The sequence below is a fragment of the Hyaena hyaena genome, unplaced genomic scaffold, assembly GCF_003009895.1.
Source record: "Hyaena hyaena isolate Hyena2069 unplaced genomic scaffold, ASM300989v1 scaffold_656, whole genome shotgun sequence".
In the NCBI taxonomy this organism is placed as follows: Eukaryota; Metazoa; Chordata; class Mammalia; order Carnivora; family Hyaenidae; genus Hyaena; species Hyaena hyaena.
The window spans coordinates 392190-409692 of record NW_024081286.1 but is presented as its reverse complement, the minus strand read 5'-3'; the positions used below and the strand labels follow the sequence as shown (position 1 = coordinate 409692).

At 36.9% G+C, this 17503-nt stretch overlaps 1 protein-coding gene across 1 annotated transcript in view; it reads right to left on the bottom strand.

Moving 5' to 3' along the window:
* MALRD1 (MAM and LDL receptor class A domain containing 1) overlaps window positions 1-17503 on the bottom strand; it is an 800662-nt gene that overhangs the window by 666592 nt on the left and 116567 nt on the right. Inside the window, 2 exon segments of the mRNA XM_039216734.1 lie at window positions 5551-5648; window positions 12175-12321. Of these exon segments, the coding sequence (XP_039072665.1) occupies window positions 5551-5648; window positions 12175-12321 (245 nt within the window).

Here is a 17503-nt window from a genome sequence, read left to right as displayed (position 1 = left end):
CAGGTTGTATTTGGTAGATTTTGTTAACAGGTGTTTTTTAGAAAAGAAGAAGGAAGAGATAAGCGGTACTATTAGCATCACTACTTAAGTAAACGTGTGTAAACTTTCTCAGAGAGTGAAAAAAAAACTGCTCTGTGTCAGAAAAGGTACGAAGGATTAGGTGCCCTTAGGGACTCCAGAGTTTTATGGGGGACAATGAAAAGAAAAGGGAACAATTAACCAGAATGAATACAGTGGCAAAGATATGCAAATAGTGTGGCTATTTACACATAAATTAAAATGAAACCCAATGAAAAATCCAGTTCTTCAATTATACTCATTACAACATATGCTCAAGAGTTATATGTAGCAAGGGGTAACCATACTGGACATAGCAAAGAAAAACTTCCATTATTATAGAAAATTCTATTAAACATAACTACAAAACAAGCATGTTAAGATTATACTAACCATTTAAAACGTACTTACTACTTTTCATTTTAAAGGGAAATTATGTTTGTGATCCATGCCTGATTCCTTAAAGAGTAGTAAGATAAATGTGAATATTTATAAATGTTTTACTTCTCTTGGTTTTCACAAAGGTACATTTTATTTGGAGTGGGACTCTGCAAGACACTGAAATAGTGTGCTCAAGACAATTTCATGTAGTTAAAAAAGCTTCCAAGAAAACAGTGCCTTTCACTGCAAATTGGAGAGGGGGGAAAAAGGAAGCTTAAAAAGTTTTAATGATTTTAATTGCATCCTCTGTGCATTATTTACATTTTTTAAAAAAATACCCAATCATTCATTTTTATTACCAAAGGAAAGGACAGCTTTTCAGTGACTTATATTAACAGTTATGAGTCCAGGTGAATACCTAAGCTTGCAAGGGTAATGGCCTTGGCCATACCACTTGTTCTTCAATTCCGACACTGCCCTGTGACATTTCTCAAAAGAGTGGCCAGCTCTGCAATGGAGTAATTCGGCTCTCTGATACTGACCTCTGTGAAGTGACATAACCGGGCATTATTTAAGAGTTTGTTAAAGTGATTTCTTCCTATTTCTGCTTCATTTGATTTTGGTCGGTGCCCAGATGACTCTCCACTCTTCAAAAATTCTGCTTCTTTCCTCAACTTTCCTAGAACCTTTCTTCCAATGGCTCCTCCATCTTACAACTCCTTGGCCAGATCTTCAGGCCCTTTCTCAGCTGTATTCCAAATGTTTGGCTACCCCTACCTTCTCTGCCTCATATCGGACTCTGTCTAGTATACGCAAGACCTGTTTTATCTTCAAGATACAGAAGAAGAAAGAAGGGAAAGGAATAGAAGAGAGAGAAAATAGAAAAGAAGGCATCTGTAGCTTCTCAAAATTCAGCGGGGAGTTAGGTCCACGTTGAGAAGGGGATCAGTCATCACAGAAGCGCGCACATACACCCTAAATGCAACCGGAGTGATTTTTCTGACTCCTAGTCATAATTATGTTTTTGCCTGAGTATTCTTCATCTCAATAAGCTAAATTAGAAGTCTGGAATCTTTAGTAAAATGAAATCTGTTGTTTTAATTTACATGATTAGCTTCCCTATGTTTTGCTCACGCACAGGCGCACAGAGCACCTACTCAACTTTCTCCCACACCCCATTGCCTCCTCTAGAATCCATCCCGTAGGCTAACATCTATCCTTGGACTAAGCAGAACAATCGGGGAACAAAGTGTGTTGCACCTTTCCACACCCCACTCCTTAATTACCTTTTCTTTCTAAATTTCTCATTGGTGTGAGTTCATCAGTCTACTTGGAGAACATTATAAGACATGGCCTTTCAAAACTTGTCGAGAGAGTTGTTATAAGCGGATTATTATTGTCATGCCGTACTCACCTCTTGGAGCACTTGACACTGAACTGCTGTCAGATTCCCTAAAATCGACATTTCATTAGGGCAAGCATGGACTCGGGCGGTCCCTATTGTATTCCCAGCATCGCAGGCTGTGTGCAGGTAAGCAATGTGTGTGTACTGAGTCAGAGAAAGAAGGTTTACATTGTTACCACTATGTGCACTCAGGAGAGAATTCTCCAAAGAACTAGTTTTGCTTTGTTATTTTTACCACCTTGAATCCAAACCAAATGATGGCTCTTCTGTCTCTACTGGTTGCTGGAAAACTTAGTTCACAGGTGTAGCCTGGCTCTAATAAACTTTAGTTGTGGGACCAACCCATCTCTTGCTTCATCTATCTTTTCCCTGATATCCTCATTCACTGTTTTAAAAAAAAAATCAGGATTTTTTTTTTAAATTAAAGAACGTTAGGGGCGCCTGGGTGGCTCAGTCGGTTAAGCATCCGACTTCAGCTCAGGTCATGATCTCACAGTTTGTGGGTTTGAGCCCCGCGTCAGGCTTTGTGCTGACAGCTCAGAGTCTAGAGCCTGTTTTGGATTCTGTACCTCCCTCTCTTTCTGACCCTCCTGTGCTCATGCTCTCTCTCTTTCTCTCAAAAATAAATAAGACATTTAAAAATTAATTAATTAAAGAATATTAAAATATGTGCAAAACAAACTGGGAATTTATTCTTTTAAATAGACAAGTATGGAAACTAGCTTGAAAGCAGAATCTTTGTATTATCAATCTTCCTGTTTTTAATGAATTGCCAGGTCCTGAAAGTAATTTAGTACAGTAACTCAAATAGGAGAACTCGGATAATATTAATACCTAGCACAAATCTCCTTCATATTTGATATTTCCTAGTTAACTCAAAACAGTAACTACCCTTCAACATCAGTAAGAAACAGGAGCCTCTGGTACCCATGTGTTCATTTGTCCGATCTCCCGGCTATTCCACGGGAAGCTGCCAAGTTTCCAACAGTGACTTGGAGGAACTTTTGAAGCTTTTAAATTAAAGTCCACATCTTGAGCAAGGAGGGGGTGTAGGAAAAATTGTGCATGTTGATACCATGTGCTGGCTATCGGTTAAAGATTAGGGAAATCGTGCAAAATGACTTCACGAGCCTGTTGCTAGAAAAGGGAACGCAAAAGAAGGCTTCATGTTTTTAAAGCCCTTTCGAAAAAATGTTCTCAAGTGTATTAGCTTCATATGGTTATGTAGGGGAAGAGCGTCATTTCATAAAATGAAGATTTTAGTCATATCAATGCACCCAACTACAGTTAGCTCACTGCCTCCATTTACCATGCTATACTGAAGAACACTGCTATTCCACGAGTGTAAACTATTATCAATATGTTCCAATTAGGAAGATCGACAGGATGTTCTGACTACTCAAGAAGATATGGATTTGGTTGTTTTGTTGTTCCGTAAAATACCACAGACTTACAAAAAAGTGATACTATACTCTTAGAATACTCCGTGGGGAAAGAACATTAGCTTTGTGTATCTCAGACTATAAATAACCTTCCTTCTCCAGCTGCCTAATTCTACTTCCTGGACAAAAAAAAAAAAAAAAAGTATCATAAAGTAACCCGAATATCCCTTCCTGTAACTCAAAAGCACTAACATTCAAGCAGAAACAGACAAAAGGGGAAAACCAGAAACAGATACCTCTTCTGGCAGGCTGTAATGGCTCCTTGAAACACACTTACTTTTTCAAAAAGCAAGGAAAACTACTCACACTGAGGTCTTGGGAGGTTGAGTACTTGGTTCTGAGAAATAACTCATCAAGCATCTAAACAGCCCATGGCTTTCAGGGAGGCCCCACCACAGTTAAACTCCAAGTTTAAGCGACAGTAGAGAAAAATGCTCCAAGTGGAAGCAATTGTAAACTGAAACATAATCCTACTGACCACAAACGAATGGCTAACAGCACACAACAATGGGAAGTGCAGATCATCTTTACAAAGGAAAAAATGTATATGATTTCTAAACGAGTCTCAGGAATTTCTAATAAGCTCTTAATGTTTACTTTCAAGTTTCTACAAAACAGGCAGAATGCATTTTCATGTTTTGCATCCGATGTCTTATGTATACAACGACAGTGCCCACGGTCGCATCACTTCAGTATATGGCCTTGAATTAAAGCCAAGTAAGTTTGTGAAGTGCCTTTACAGAGTGAGTAAATGCTTCTGGAGTTCTCAAAAAAAAAAAAAAAAAAAAAATCTATATCTATTGCATAGGATTTAACTGAAACAAAACAAAGGTGGGCAAGTGTGGAGTGCATTTGGGCGAAGTGGAGTCCAGGCAGGTATTCTGAATATAATCCCCACAGAGAAACGGGCAGGGAATAACAAGGAGGTGGGGAGAAGGAAGAGGGAGGACCATCCATTAAGAGCTCTGGGCACTGCCATTCAGATATATATCACGTTGTACATATAATTAGATTTATACCTCTGAGTGATATGTAATGTCACCAGGAATACCTGAATAAACGGCGGTACCCCTACACTTACGGATGATGAATTTAGTGTGCAGCAGTATCGATCTCCATTATTTTCTGATAACTAAAAAAATACTGGACTCCTAAAGGGCTTAGAGGCATGCTAGAATTCTCAAAAGGGCTGAAAACAAGATAGGCTGAATAGAAACATCTAATGTAGGTGTTCGTTTTATGGAAACTAAAGGAATTTTGTTTAGTAAACATCTACTATGTGTCAGATACTTCGTTGGGTACTTATTTAATGACATGTTAATCCTGACAACCCTGTGAAAAAGGTATGCTAATACTATGCTTCCAGTGTAGACGCCCCCAAGGAGAGTATGTTATCTGTGGCAGAACTCATGGTAGGGACCCCTTCCCAAGGAAAGAAAAAAAAAAAAACCGCAAGGTAACCTGGCTATCCGTATAAGTACATGACAGTATCCCTCATGACCTTGTAACATGAATCCACTTCAGACTACATGTTTGTGTGTTACCACATGTAGGAGACAAAGTAGTAAAAAATATACAAAAAACTATGTCACATGGCGTTGGGGGCTCATTTCTTTGGATAGAAACCCAACTGAGCAGTGCTGGCATGAACAAAGTTGTTTTCTGGAAAGAAAAGCCTGTGTCACGACTCTGTGTGAGAATCCTGCTACAAACTGAGATTTGAACCAGGTGTGCTTCCAGGTTCCTTCTCGGCTCTCCTGTCTCTTGCGCTGTTGAAATGGCCTGAGTATTGCTTGGTCTGTGTTTACGTGACATCAGAAAGACTGACTGGAAAAAAAATTGCAGAAAATGGAATTCGTTTTTCGTGCACATTTTTACCTCCCTTTTTTTTCACGCATTCATCTTCCTCTCAACAAGCATTTGCGTAGATGATTTTATTTTACTCAATGAACACTGTTGGCCAAAAAAATCGGCAGTTTTGGCAGCATGTTATTCAAGGTTTCAGATTATTGAAAGGACTATGAGGAAAGAATATAAAATGACAGAAATATTCTTTAATAGGCCCCCAAAAGAACCGTTGAAGTTATATGTTGCAGATAGTCTTTTGGAAGAACATGGCATTTCATGTTGAAATAGCTCATTTAAATCTCTCAGTTCATCATGAAAATAGTAGTAAAACATGGCAGGCATTTACTGGTACCAGTAACCCAAGCCCAACAGTTTACAATCACAGAATGGTCAGTGCAAGTACCAATAACTAGCTACCTGACACGGGGTAGAGGCAGCGCGTGCTTTTGTAAGAATAGGACTTCCAAGCTTGGCCACTCCTGGAAATCGATGTGACCTGAAATAAATGAATGATCCTGCAAAAAAAAAAAAAAAAAAAAAAAACACAAAAGAACAAAAAATTGTAAAGTCACATGGATATAAATTCTACTATTGTAGTTTTAGTAATTCTTTGCTCTTACCTCTTATCCTTGCACACATTCAACTGTCGATCAGATAAAGAAAATTACATTTGTGGTTATTTACCATTTAGCTCTGTAGATACCCAAAAGTTCTTTCAAGTGGATAACATTAAATATTGAAAATAAAATCCGATTAAAATCAACTCTTGATCTTAAACCCCCTAAACAAATATTTTTATTGGCTTAAGTCATGTCGTAAATAGAATCTGAAATCAAATTACGTGACACTTCTAAGTTTACATTTGGATATTCAACATGTGCATATGAAATTCTCCTGAGAGCATGATTTTTAAGAGTCTTCACGAAGTACTAAGGATGCCAGCCTGTGGAATGAGTTTGGTTTCTCCTGGGGCTTACATGTTTGACACTGTTGTCTGTGCTAGTGAGGACGAAAGCTTAATTAAAGATCTAATCTGAGCGTTAACAAAATAACTGCTTTTAGATTTTAACTACAGTAGATGTACTCATGGCAAATGTACAGGGATAACATCTCTTAGCAGCTCAAACGAGCACACATTCTGAACTGCTGTCAGGGGTAGCTTCAATGAATACTGAAAATTTGCCAGGAAGGCTATGCAGAACAATGTCAAGGTCTGATCCTGCCCTTTGATAATCACCAAGTGATGGGCAACTTGGAAAGCCAACTATTTTTACTGAAAAATACCATATTCAGAGGGTGATTTTCCTAGACACAGGTACACAGAAAGGTAAGGATTTCAGAATTAAAATGTATTATTTCATAGATACCACCATGTATTTAACTAAACAACCAAGGCCACAAATCAGCAGTATCATCTCTGAATCAGAAAAACAGGAAAGCTTATATGGGCTTTTTTAAAGTAGGCTCTATACCCAACGAGTCTCATCCAACATGGGGCTTGAACTCATGACCCTGAGACCAAGAGTCACATGCTCTACTGAGTGAGCCAGCCTTTAAAATCCCAAAACCATTGCATAGGCTTTAGAATCCCAAAACCAACAGGAAAGAATAAAAGCTCGCATTCCCTAATTTCAAACTAAGAGTGAGAGAAACTATATAAGCTCATTAAATTCCTTCACCTATAAAAGAATAGCACAGGAAAAGAGGATTTTGAAAACAAAATTATTCCAGCTTAAAAATCCTCAAGTTCAAGTGAAACCCAATTGAATACTTTTAAAAGACTAATAAAAATGTTATAAGTTAACAAATACACAAAAATCTTGAGCCCCTGATCATTTAAAAACAATACGCACAATTTCAAGCAAGCTGTTAATTGTAGTCCATATAACTAAAACTGCAAAATCTAAAAGAAGCAAAAGGTTTGAATGAATTGGCTTTACCATAAAAATTACTTGTAAAGTGATGAAAAAAAATCTCCTGGTAATATGTAGTACCACAGTTGAGTTTTAATCGGTTTTTAAGGAATATTTGTAATATTACTCAAGGGATCTTAAGTCTTAGAGAAATATAGACCTCAACTCATTTTACATTGCCAGATAGCTCTAATTTTAAAATTATGGAAATAGGAACATAAAAAATAAATTGCAGAGCAACGTCACTCATGATCATAGTATAAAATTCTAATTAAAAAGTGATCAATTCATTCAAAATCCTTATCCAAAAATATGTCCTGACCAATCAGACCTTTCCAAGAATGGAAGCTTAGTTTAATTTAGCCACTGTATCAAAATAGTCAAGTAGATAAAAAATTAAATTGTAAAATCAGACGTGGATCAACAAACATCGAGAAGCCTGTGGCCAAAAAATAGCCATTGCGAACAAAAAAACCTTAAGAAAATATTAAAAGTAAACAATTAAATGAAGATTAATGATCAACCCCCAAATAAATATCCTAAATGGTGACCAAAGCTATTTTCATTAAAATGGGTAACTAGAGATTTCTGTCCTCATTATTAATCACATAATATTAATTATCTTACACTAAATTATATATAGGTCTAGTAAATATAGTAGTCAAGAAAATAATATACTTAGTAAACATAACAGAAAAATAGAGACAAGAGTTTTCATGTTTTGCCAATAATATAATCACAAAAGTAGATACTGCCAAGACTTCTGTTTTTAAATAATGACAAGTATGAATAAGAGAATTTGGTAAGGTTAACCTATTTTTTTAAACTTTAACAATAAGACCCTAGACATAGAAATGGTGAGAGATATTCTCTTCATAATTACATTAATACAAAATATGCAGGAATAAGTCTAACAAGAAAAGGACAGAACTTCTATGAAGAACATTATAAAAACTTGTGAAAGACCATAAAACTTATGATTACATAAAAGGAGATAAAATATTTTTATATGGAAACGTTATTAAAATATTAAGTGAAAATTTATTTGGAAGCAAAATGAAATCCTAAGAAAACTTCAATATTTAGAAAGCATATAGTCTTTTTTTAATATTTATTTATTTTTGAGAGAGAGAGATAGAATTTGACTGGGAAAGGTGCAGAGAGAAGGGGAGACACAGAATCTGAAACAGACTCCAGGCTTGAGCTGTCAGAACAGAGCCTGATGCAGGGTTCGAACTCATGGAATGTGAGAACATGACCTGAGCCAAAGTCAGACGCTTAACTGACTGAGCCCCAATAGTCTTAATAATTATACAGGCAGGTAAGGAGTAAAGAGAATATGAACTCTGAACCCAGACGCAGGGACTTCTAAAAATACGTCTCCAAATTTATTTTAAGTCTGGTTTGCAGAATTCCATAGTACTAGGAGAACTATGGAATTATAGCTTATTGATTAGATTGTCCCTGGTAATCTGCATGGTTCATTGTGAAACTCCTGTACAACCACACACCCCAGAAGGGTGACATGAATAACACAGCATAAAAATTAAACAATGAGGGGGATCAGCCTCTGTGGGTTAAACTGTCCATGCCAGTCTCAACCTCATCTTTTGCAAAGCAAGCATCCTCTTTTAATGAAAAGCTCAGAAGGGACTCCTTACATGATGTGAAAACATTAGGGACCAGACTTTATAATGACTCAAATATGATACAGATATCATAAATAAATATTACCATACAGAATAAAAAATCATGAATACAATAAGTAAAACCAACCAAATGAGATGATTCATGAATGCAAGGCCAGTTTAATAATTGAAAAATTCATGTTGTGAGTAAACAAAAAAGATAATATGATGATCATATGACTACTGTGATATGGAAAAAGCACTTGACAAATTTTTATATTCATATATATAGATACGGATATAGTTAGATATAGATATAGATAAACCACATTATGAACAGAAGGGAACATCTCTATCTGATGAAGCAAAACAATCTTTCAACAAATATAGCACTTAAGGTTGAGTTATTGACAGCCTTCTTCTGAAATAAGAACAAGTTTAGAAGCTATCACCAGTTCTATTTAACATTTCCCCACAATTACTAGCCACTGCAATTCAACAAAGAAAACAGAAGGCTTAACATTTAGATAGAAGGAAATAAAATTGTCATTATTTGCAGACAAAATAATTGTGAACCTAAAAACTAAAAAATATACATATATATTCACAATTATTTTAGATATAAAATTTTAATAAATACAATTAGCTAGGTCATTGGACACAAGATCAATATATAAAATACAATTGCATTTCTCTATACTAGCAACCAAAAAATAATTTTTAAAATATAATTATAAGGGCTGCAAACCTATCAAAAACCTAAGAATATATTAACAAAATATTTGTAAACATACACACACTAAAAGCTTCAGAATTTTATGAAATTAAAGAAGCTCTAAATAAACTGAGATAAGAAATATTTGAAAAGATCATTTTTCAGTAAAATACAATAAATATTACATATGAACAACCATTTTATACCCACAGATTAAAAAATTTTAAGACTATAATGCCTGATGCTGGTAGAAAAATGGGGGGAAAAAGCACTCTTATTTTGCTACTGGAATTTTAAGTGTTAAGATTTGAAGGGAAAGTACATATCTTTCTGTAAAAATATAGTAGTGTCACTCATAGTTGTTTATTGCATAGAATTGAAAGCACCCTAAACAAGTAAACGTGTACAAGAATGGATTTTAAAGCATTGTCACTCAACAGGAAGATAGCTAAACACGTTGTGAGATATCCAGACCAAAGAAATGAAGCAAGCAAACAAAAAGAATTAGACTTCTTGTACTTCAAGGCAAGGCTGAGTATCAGGGACAACATTTAGTCTTCTTAAATTAGCACGCACATACATGCACAGAATGTATTAGACAACAGTTTTTAAATGTAAGACAATGAGAACGTAGGATCACAGGATAATGATCTCCAGAGAAAGAAGACAGAGCTATGCCACACAATTTCCCCTGTTTACTGTCTAAATGGTTCGCAGCTTACCATGTAGGGAGGGGAGAGCCAGAAGGAGTGTGAAGATCTCTTCAGACTGAAAAGATGGAGATATGGAGATGCTACTTTGGGGATGCGCAGGCGGCTAGAGCCACAGGGCAGAGGACAGAAGGCCAGGGCTGCAGAGAGAGCTGCAGAGATCCACAGAGTCTCCCCTCTCCCCTGAATCTCCACCTGAGTACTGACTGGCGCATGCATGTGAGGAAACTAAGGGAGGCTGGAAGTTAACCTTCTAAAAGAGGCAGCTGGAACATTTCCCAGAGAAAGGGCCGGAAATCAAAGCCTCTGTCACTCAACACCAGAATGAAAAAAATTAATTAAACCGAGGATCTAGATAGAGTACTCAAGTCAAATGAAAACTTATGTCCAAAAAAAAAAAAGATACGCAAATCTTATAGAATGTTCATAATGATCAACATTTAGAAGCAACTGAAATATCCTTCAGCGATCAGCAAATAAACAAACTGCTTCATCAATGCATTGGAATACTACTCTGTAGTAAAAAAGGATGGAACTGCAGTCAACAAGGATGAAAGTCAGATCTATTAAGCTAATTGAAAGAAGACAGACTCAAAAGGCTACATAGGCTATGAATGTCTTTATATGACATTATGGAAAGGGCAACAGCAGATCAGTAGATGTCCGTGGCTAGAAGTGAAATGGGCATTGACTGCAAAGTGGAATAGCCCTGGGGGGAAAAAGGAACTCTTTCAGATCTTGAGTTTTCTGGTGGTTGAACAATTACATATGTTTGTTCAAACTCAGTGAACTGTCCGCCAGAAAGGTTGAATATTGCTGCATTTAAATTATACTTTAACAGATGGACAATACTTAGCAGTCCTTTCTGTTTCAAATTTTAATCCACTACATCACAAAATCGTAAAGGAAAAAAAAAAAAGGTTAACTGGCACACATACAAAAAAAAAATTTTTTTAAATACGACCTTACTCCACTGTCAAATAATGAGCTAGGTTTATAGTTTTAGACAAAAGATGGCCACAGTCTCCCTCCCCATCCATTGACATGCTTCCCCCACCAACCCCAGTTTGCAAGGACTATAATTTAAAATACGGTCAGCACTGCTAATTTGGCATACTTCCTTGGAAATCTCAAAGGAGAAACAGAAAAATGTTCAAGAGGGTTATATGAGCCTAAAGAGGATCGACAATACAGGTGTATTAGTGTAAAGTTTTAATAGGATACTAATATACCTAGGCAATGACATCTACACAAAAGAGGGAAAACAGAACAAAACCCTCCTGTTTCCCTTGGAGATTCACAAACCTTGATTGAAATGTCATTATTTTGTTATAATTGCTCTGTTTTAAGAGGCTGTGTGAAAATCGTAATGGTGCTTAAAAATACATGAGAAAGAAGACTGTTACAAAGAAGGCTTGAGAGTGATTAAATTGCAGTCAAGTATTTGTCAATTTATGTTATAGATGGTGCTTAATCTCTGTTCTCTGTTTCCAGAAAGAAGTGAAACTATTTTCCTTTCTGTTTTGCAAAAACTGGATTGCTCTAAAAAGGCACACTTATTGTACATGAGTTCTGGCAACTAGGGAATATTATCAGAATGCCCCCCACCCATGCCTTCAGCCCAACCTTGTAAAAAACGTGGCAAGAGGGGTGCCTGGTTGGCTCAGTCAGTTGAGGGTCCAACTTTGGCTCAGGTCATGATCTCACGGTTCGTGAGTTTGAGCCCTGCATTGGGCTTGCTGCTGTTAGCACAGAGCCAGCTTCTGATCCTCTGTTCCCCCCTGTCTTTCCCTCCCCCACTTTCTCTCTCTCTCTCAAAAATAAACAAACATTAAAAAATTATAAAACAAAAAGTAAAAAAAATGTGGCACGAAAAACACTGGTTATTAAAACAATGTTTTTTGGGAAACTCAATTAATTACATGTTATTCTGTTGATCAGGAGAGTTTCAAGCAAGATGAACCAGAGTTCTATGTATACAGCCTATAGCTAGAAATGAAAATACGTAGTACCATCATGCTGCAACATGAAAGAAAGACAACAAAAAAAAGTGTTTCAAGAGGAAAACATCCTACCATGGTTTGTGTTTGCTACATGATCAGCATCAGGAAGGTGGCTGTCTCCACTGGCCGATCCTTTCATGAACTCCCAGTGTGAATCTTCTGTGAGAAATGGTTCCCAGCCGCAGAAACCGGATTCAAAGTCACACGTGAGATGATTTGCTGTTATGCGTGGGAGGGGGGTGGGTGGAGGAAGGGAAACAGATGAGGAGAAATTAAGTAGGAAACTTAATTCCTGAAATACAGACTTTACATTAGCCAATTAACTTCGAGGGCAGAACAAGCATTCCACTTTGTAATAATTGTTTTCTGAATATCAGGATAGCTTTGCTTTTTTCTCAGTTTTCCATGTGGTGTGTGAGACAGCACCCTTCTAGATTCTTCTGACTGCAAGTCTGACACGTTTCATCCTAGCTGTTGCCAACTCTGTGGTGCTGAGCGATGCACAGTGAAAGGAGAGCTTTTCAGGGAATGACTGATGCATCTGCCAAGACCACCAAGACTCAACTGCTGAGTCAGTAGTTTCAAAAGATCCAGTTGAAAGAGGGGAATGGACTCTGGACACCCAAACAGTTTATGGCTGGTGCTGCGGTATTCATTCTGTTATGCTATTTTGATAGTTTCTCCAAAAAAAAAAAAAAAAAAAGCCTACTCACTTTGGAATTGCAGGTAAATTAGACGTTCTGAACTTCACCTTTTGTTTCCCTCTTAATACACAACTAAAAAGTTGGGAAATACTTAAGTTTCCATATTGATTACGAAAGAAAACACTATGGAGGTTCCTCAAAAAGTTAAAAATCGAACTCCCATATGGTCTATCAATTGCACTACTAGGTACTTACCCAAAGGACGCAAAACCACAGACCTGAAGGGATACATGCACCCCAATGTTTACAGCAGCAGTATTTACAACAGCCAAATTGTAAATAATGGGAAGAACCCAAATGGCCATCAGTTACTGATGGATGGGTAAAGAAGATATGGTGGATATGTATTCTTCAAAAAGAATGAAATTTTGTCATTTCCAATGAACTGGATGGAGCTAGACAGTATTATGCTAAGCTAAATAAGTCAGTCAGAGAAAGGCAAATACCATATGATTTCACTCATACGTGGAATTCAAGACACAGATGAACACAGGGAGGGAAAAGAGAGGCAAACCAGGAAACAAACTCTTAAATACAGAGAATCAACTGCTGATTACTGGGGGGTGGGGGGGAGGTAAATAGGTAATGAGTATCAAGGAGGGCACTTGTCCTGAGGCGCAACGGGTGTTATATGTAAGTGACGAACCACTAAGTTCTACACCTGAAACTAATAAAACAGTGCGTGTTAACTAATTTGAATTTAAATGAAAACTTGGAGAAAAAAATAATAAATGAATAAATAAATGAATAAAATGAAATACTTTAAAACAAATAACTAGTTCTAGAACAACTCAATGTTTGGGGTGAGCTACACAGCATCTGTACCAGCTTTGCCACCAAATTAGTGAGAAAAATACAGCAGGACTGGACAGTAAACTAGAAATTCCAACAACCTGATTTGGGCTTTTGAGAAATTAGTTTTTATGAGCTTAAATTTCCTTTGCCTACAATAAGAATCATAGCATCAGGCTATCTTAGGTATTAGCTTGAGGAGTAAATTAATACAATTTAAGAATTTATTTCCAAATACTCTTTTTCATGCATATGCATTTTTAGAACACTGGGACAAAACATTCTTGGTCAGAACATACCCAAAGTCTTGACAAACTCAAAGTTTTAGCAGGCTCCCTAGGATCAAAATGCTATTATCTAGGGGTGCCTGGGTGGCTCAGTCAGTTGAGCACCCAACTTTGGCTTAGGTCATGATCTCACTGTTCGTGGGTTCAAGCCCCTGGTTGGGCTCTGTGCTGACAGCTCAGAGCCCGGAGCCTGCTTCAGATTCTGTGTCTCCCTCTCTCTCTGCCCCTCCCCGACTTGTGCTCTGTCTCTCTTTCAAAACTAAACATTAAGGGGCGCCTGGGTGGCTTAGTCGGTTAAGCGTCCGACTTTCACTTGGGTCATGATCTCGCTGTTCGTGGGTTCGAGCCCCGCGTCGGGCTCTGTGCTGACTGCCAGCTCAGAGCCTGGAGGCTGTTTCAGTCTGTGACTCCCTCTCTCTCTGACCCTCCCCTGCTCACGCTCTCTCTCTCTCTCTTTCTCTCTCTCTCCTAGAAATAAATAAAACATTAAAAAAAAACTAAACATTAAAAAATATTTTAATGCTATCTTTAGTAATTAGAACAGACATGTGACCAGAAGTACCCAGTGTGGTGCCAGGTGTTTTACATATATTCCCATGTGTCCTCTCAAATACCGGGCACAGTAAGTGTAATCATCCTTCTAAGAGAAAAGCTACTCTAAGTACTTGTCTGTGATAAATTAAGTAAACAGAACATCTGGGCTTTGAAATGTCTGTCACCAAAGCTCATACTATGAAGCCTCCCTAACCCAGGCACTACATCACCATATGCCTGCTCCTAACCATTATTTTCAATTTTACATCAGATGACCAAATTGACCAGTATATTGAATAAGCTCACGATATCTTAACAATCAAAGGACCAAATTTCTATAAACAAGGATGCCTGGTTTTATGACCAGATAGTTCATCACTAACGTGTCAACTCTTAAAACACTGAAGTCCACTATGCAAGTAACACTACCACTTGAGTTTTTTCTACATGTAAACATTTAGATCTCAGAGCTATGTTTGTTTAAAGTCATATAATTGATATATAACGCTACTTTTCTTCTTAACAAGCAAATACTGCCTTCTTCCTGAAATGGATTTCCCCAAAAAAGAAACACAACTACATTACAATAATGAAAAATGTTGCATACTACCTAATGGTAAATCAATAGGACAAGGAAATGCCACTCACCCATGCACTTAACTGGAAATCTTAGAGATGTGTTTTTCTTTACTCAGCTCTGGCTACAGAGTTCAGAGGGTACTACTGATAAAAGTTAATCCGCAAAGAAGAATCTCTTCTGTTTTTTTTGACAGTCTTAAGCACCAATAACAAGCAGTGACTGTTTCCCCTGCCATCTGGAAAATCCTCTGGTCTAACTCCTTGGTTCTCTATGAACTTTGCCACTTATTAGGTGACCTCAGACTCTTCTCAGTTGGTAGAGTGTAGAAATACGCAAGTCAGGATACCTATCTGACCTCTAAATGGGCTTAAAGGTTTTGGAAATGGTAAAGAACTCTTCCCCTACTCCCAAGGGTACCCAAAATTATTCCTTGAAAGAGAAAATCTTCCATGGGTAGGGTGACCATCCATCTGGGTTGCCTCAGTTTATGCCTGTTATCCTAGTATAATAATTAATACCTCTTTTTTCCCCCTCTTAAGCATCCCTGTTTGGGTAATCAATTCAACACTGCCCTGTTGGGCAATATAAATTAATATACTAAATAAATAAATAAATACATAAATCCATGCAAACAGCAATCTTATTCACTGCAGGTAGCCACTGATGTACCCAGCAACCATCCTATTACCCAACTAGGCAATACTATGAAATGGCAATAAAGAACTCTGGATTGTATAAATGTTGAGATGTGGCTTTAGGAAAAAAATTGATTTCTTTCATTATCTGGATGTTTCACCAGTTAAAATGTCAATCGTTGCACTTTCCACAAAACAGGAGAAACACCCTGTCCTTTGAAAAATGAAAATTTGTTTTTCAAATTCATCACCCTAAAGACATGTGGAAGCAAAATGGTACAGTCACCTCTGTAAAAATGTGACTGAATCACTCAGCTGTTTATACCAATGACATTTATCCCAGTATACGTCATGGGACGTTTTTTAAAGCTAAGTATTGTAGAAGTTAACTGTGCTATAAACTATATCAAATTCCAGTCACCAAAGTTTAGGTTTTTCCATTAAAATTCCCCTACATAATTCAACGAGTTTAAGTTGTAATTGTAAATATCTGGGAAAAAACCAGGAGAGCCAAACACATTCTGGCCACTAATAAATGCCTGACACCATGTGTGTTAAATGCTAAACATTTAGAAAACCTAAAACATCATCTATGCATATTATAAGTAGAAGGTGTTCATACAGTGATTTTGATTATTTGGTTGCTTTCACTTTAACTTCCTGTGATTATAGAACACACTTCACTATTTCTAATCAGACCATGAGAAATGCCACTGTTCATAATTTTAGTGAAGTTCTGCTGATTTCATCAGAGTAATATTTTAAAATTATGACAAAGCTTTCTCTTGCATATTTAACCACTGCAGCATATTGGCAGAAGAAAAAATTCACTGTGGCAGCTGAGGAAAATTCTTTTGGATTATGAACATTGAAATATTTATAAATCTTCTAGTTCAGAAGTAAATCATTTTTTTGTGATATAAGAGAAAAAAGTATCTATGGGAATAAAAGAAGAATGGAAGCATATATTAGATCTTAACTCTGATCATATTATATAAACATTTTAAAACTTATTGAGAAACCACAAGGATCTTTTCTCCACTACATGTATATTTCCCTTGCCTGCAGAAAATTTTTAACATACCTCTTTTTTTCAAAATATGAAAGATATCCAGAGGCAGCACCACAGTAAACATTAAATGTGCTCCACTGGATTCTTGGTTAAAACTTCTTACACTTGAATACTGTATCGACTTCTTTATTTTTTTCTTCCTTCTCATTTAAAGTGTCACCATTCTTACCAGCATTTTAAATGCTCTTTAAAAATCCTACAATTAAAAGAATGTCTTTTCCTCCAGAATTTCCCATACCATTTGATTCGAACACAGATCCGTCCAACTTTCCATCCTTTTTGAAACACATATACAGTCTTTTTCCATGCTATGATTGAAAAAGACATACATAGTATCTTATTTTTGTGTGGTAAAAGAGAGGTGGCATAAACCTGATCTTTTTAACCATTTTACACATACAGTTCGGCAGAATCGAGTACATCCACGCTGTTGTGCAGCCATCACAATCATGCATCTTCCAGACCTTCGTCTTTGCAAAGTGAAATTCCATCCCTAGTAAACACCAATTCCCCATCTGTCCCTCCGCCACCTCCGCAGCCCCCATTCTGCTTTCTGTCTCTATGAACCGGACTCCTCCGTGGACCTTATAAACAGAATTATACAATATTTGTCCTTTTGTGACTTTTTTCATTTAGCATAATGTCTTCAGAGTTCATCCACGTGGAATGTGTCTGGAAATTAGGTATATTTTATATGTAAATTGCTCAGCTCGCGAATGTATGCCTTTAGATATGTTTGGGGCGAGGTATATTTTAACTATTTTATTCGTAATATTTAAAAAATAGGGGCAACCTGG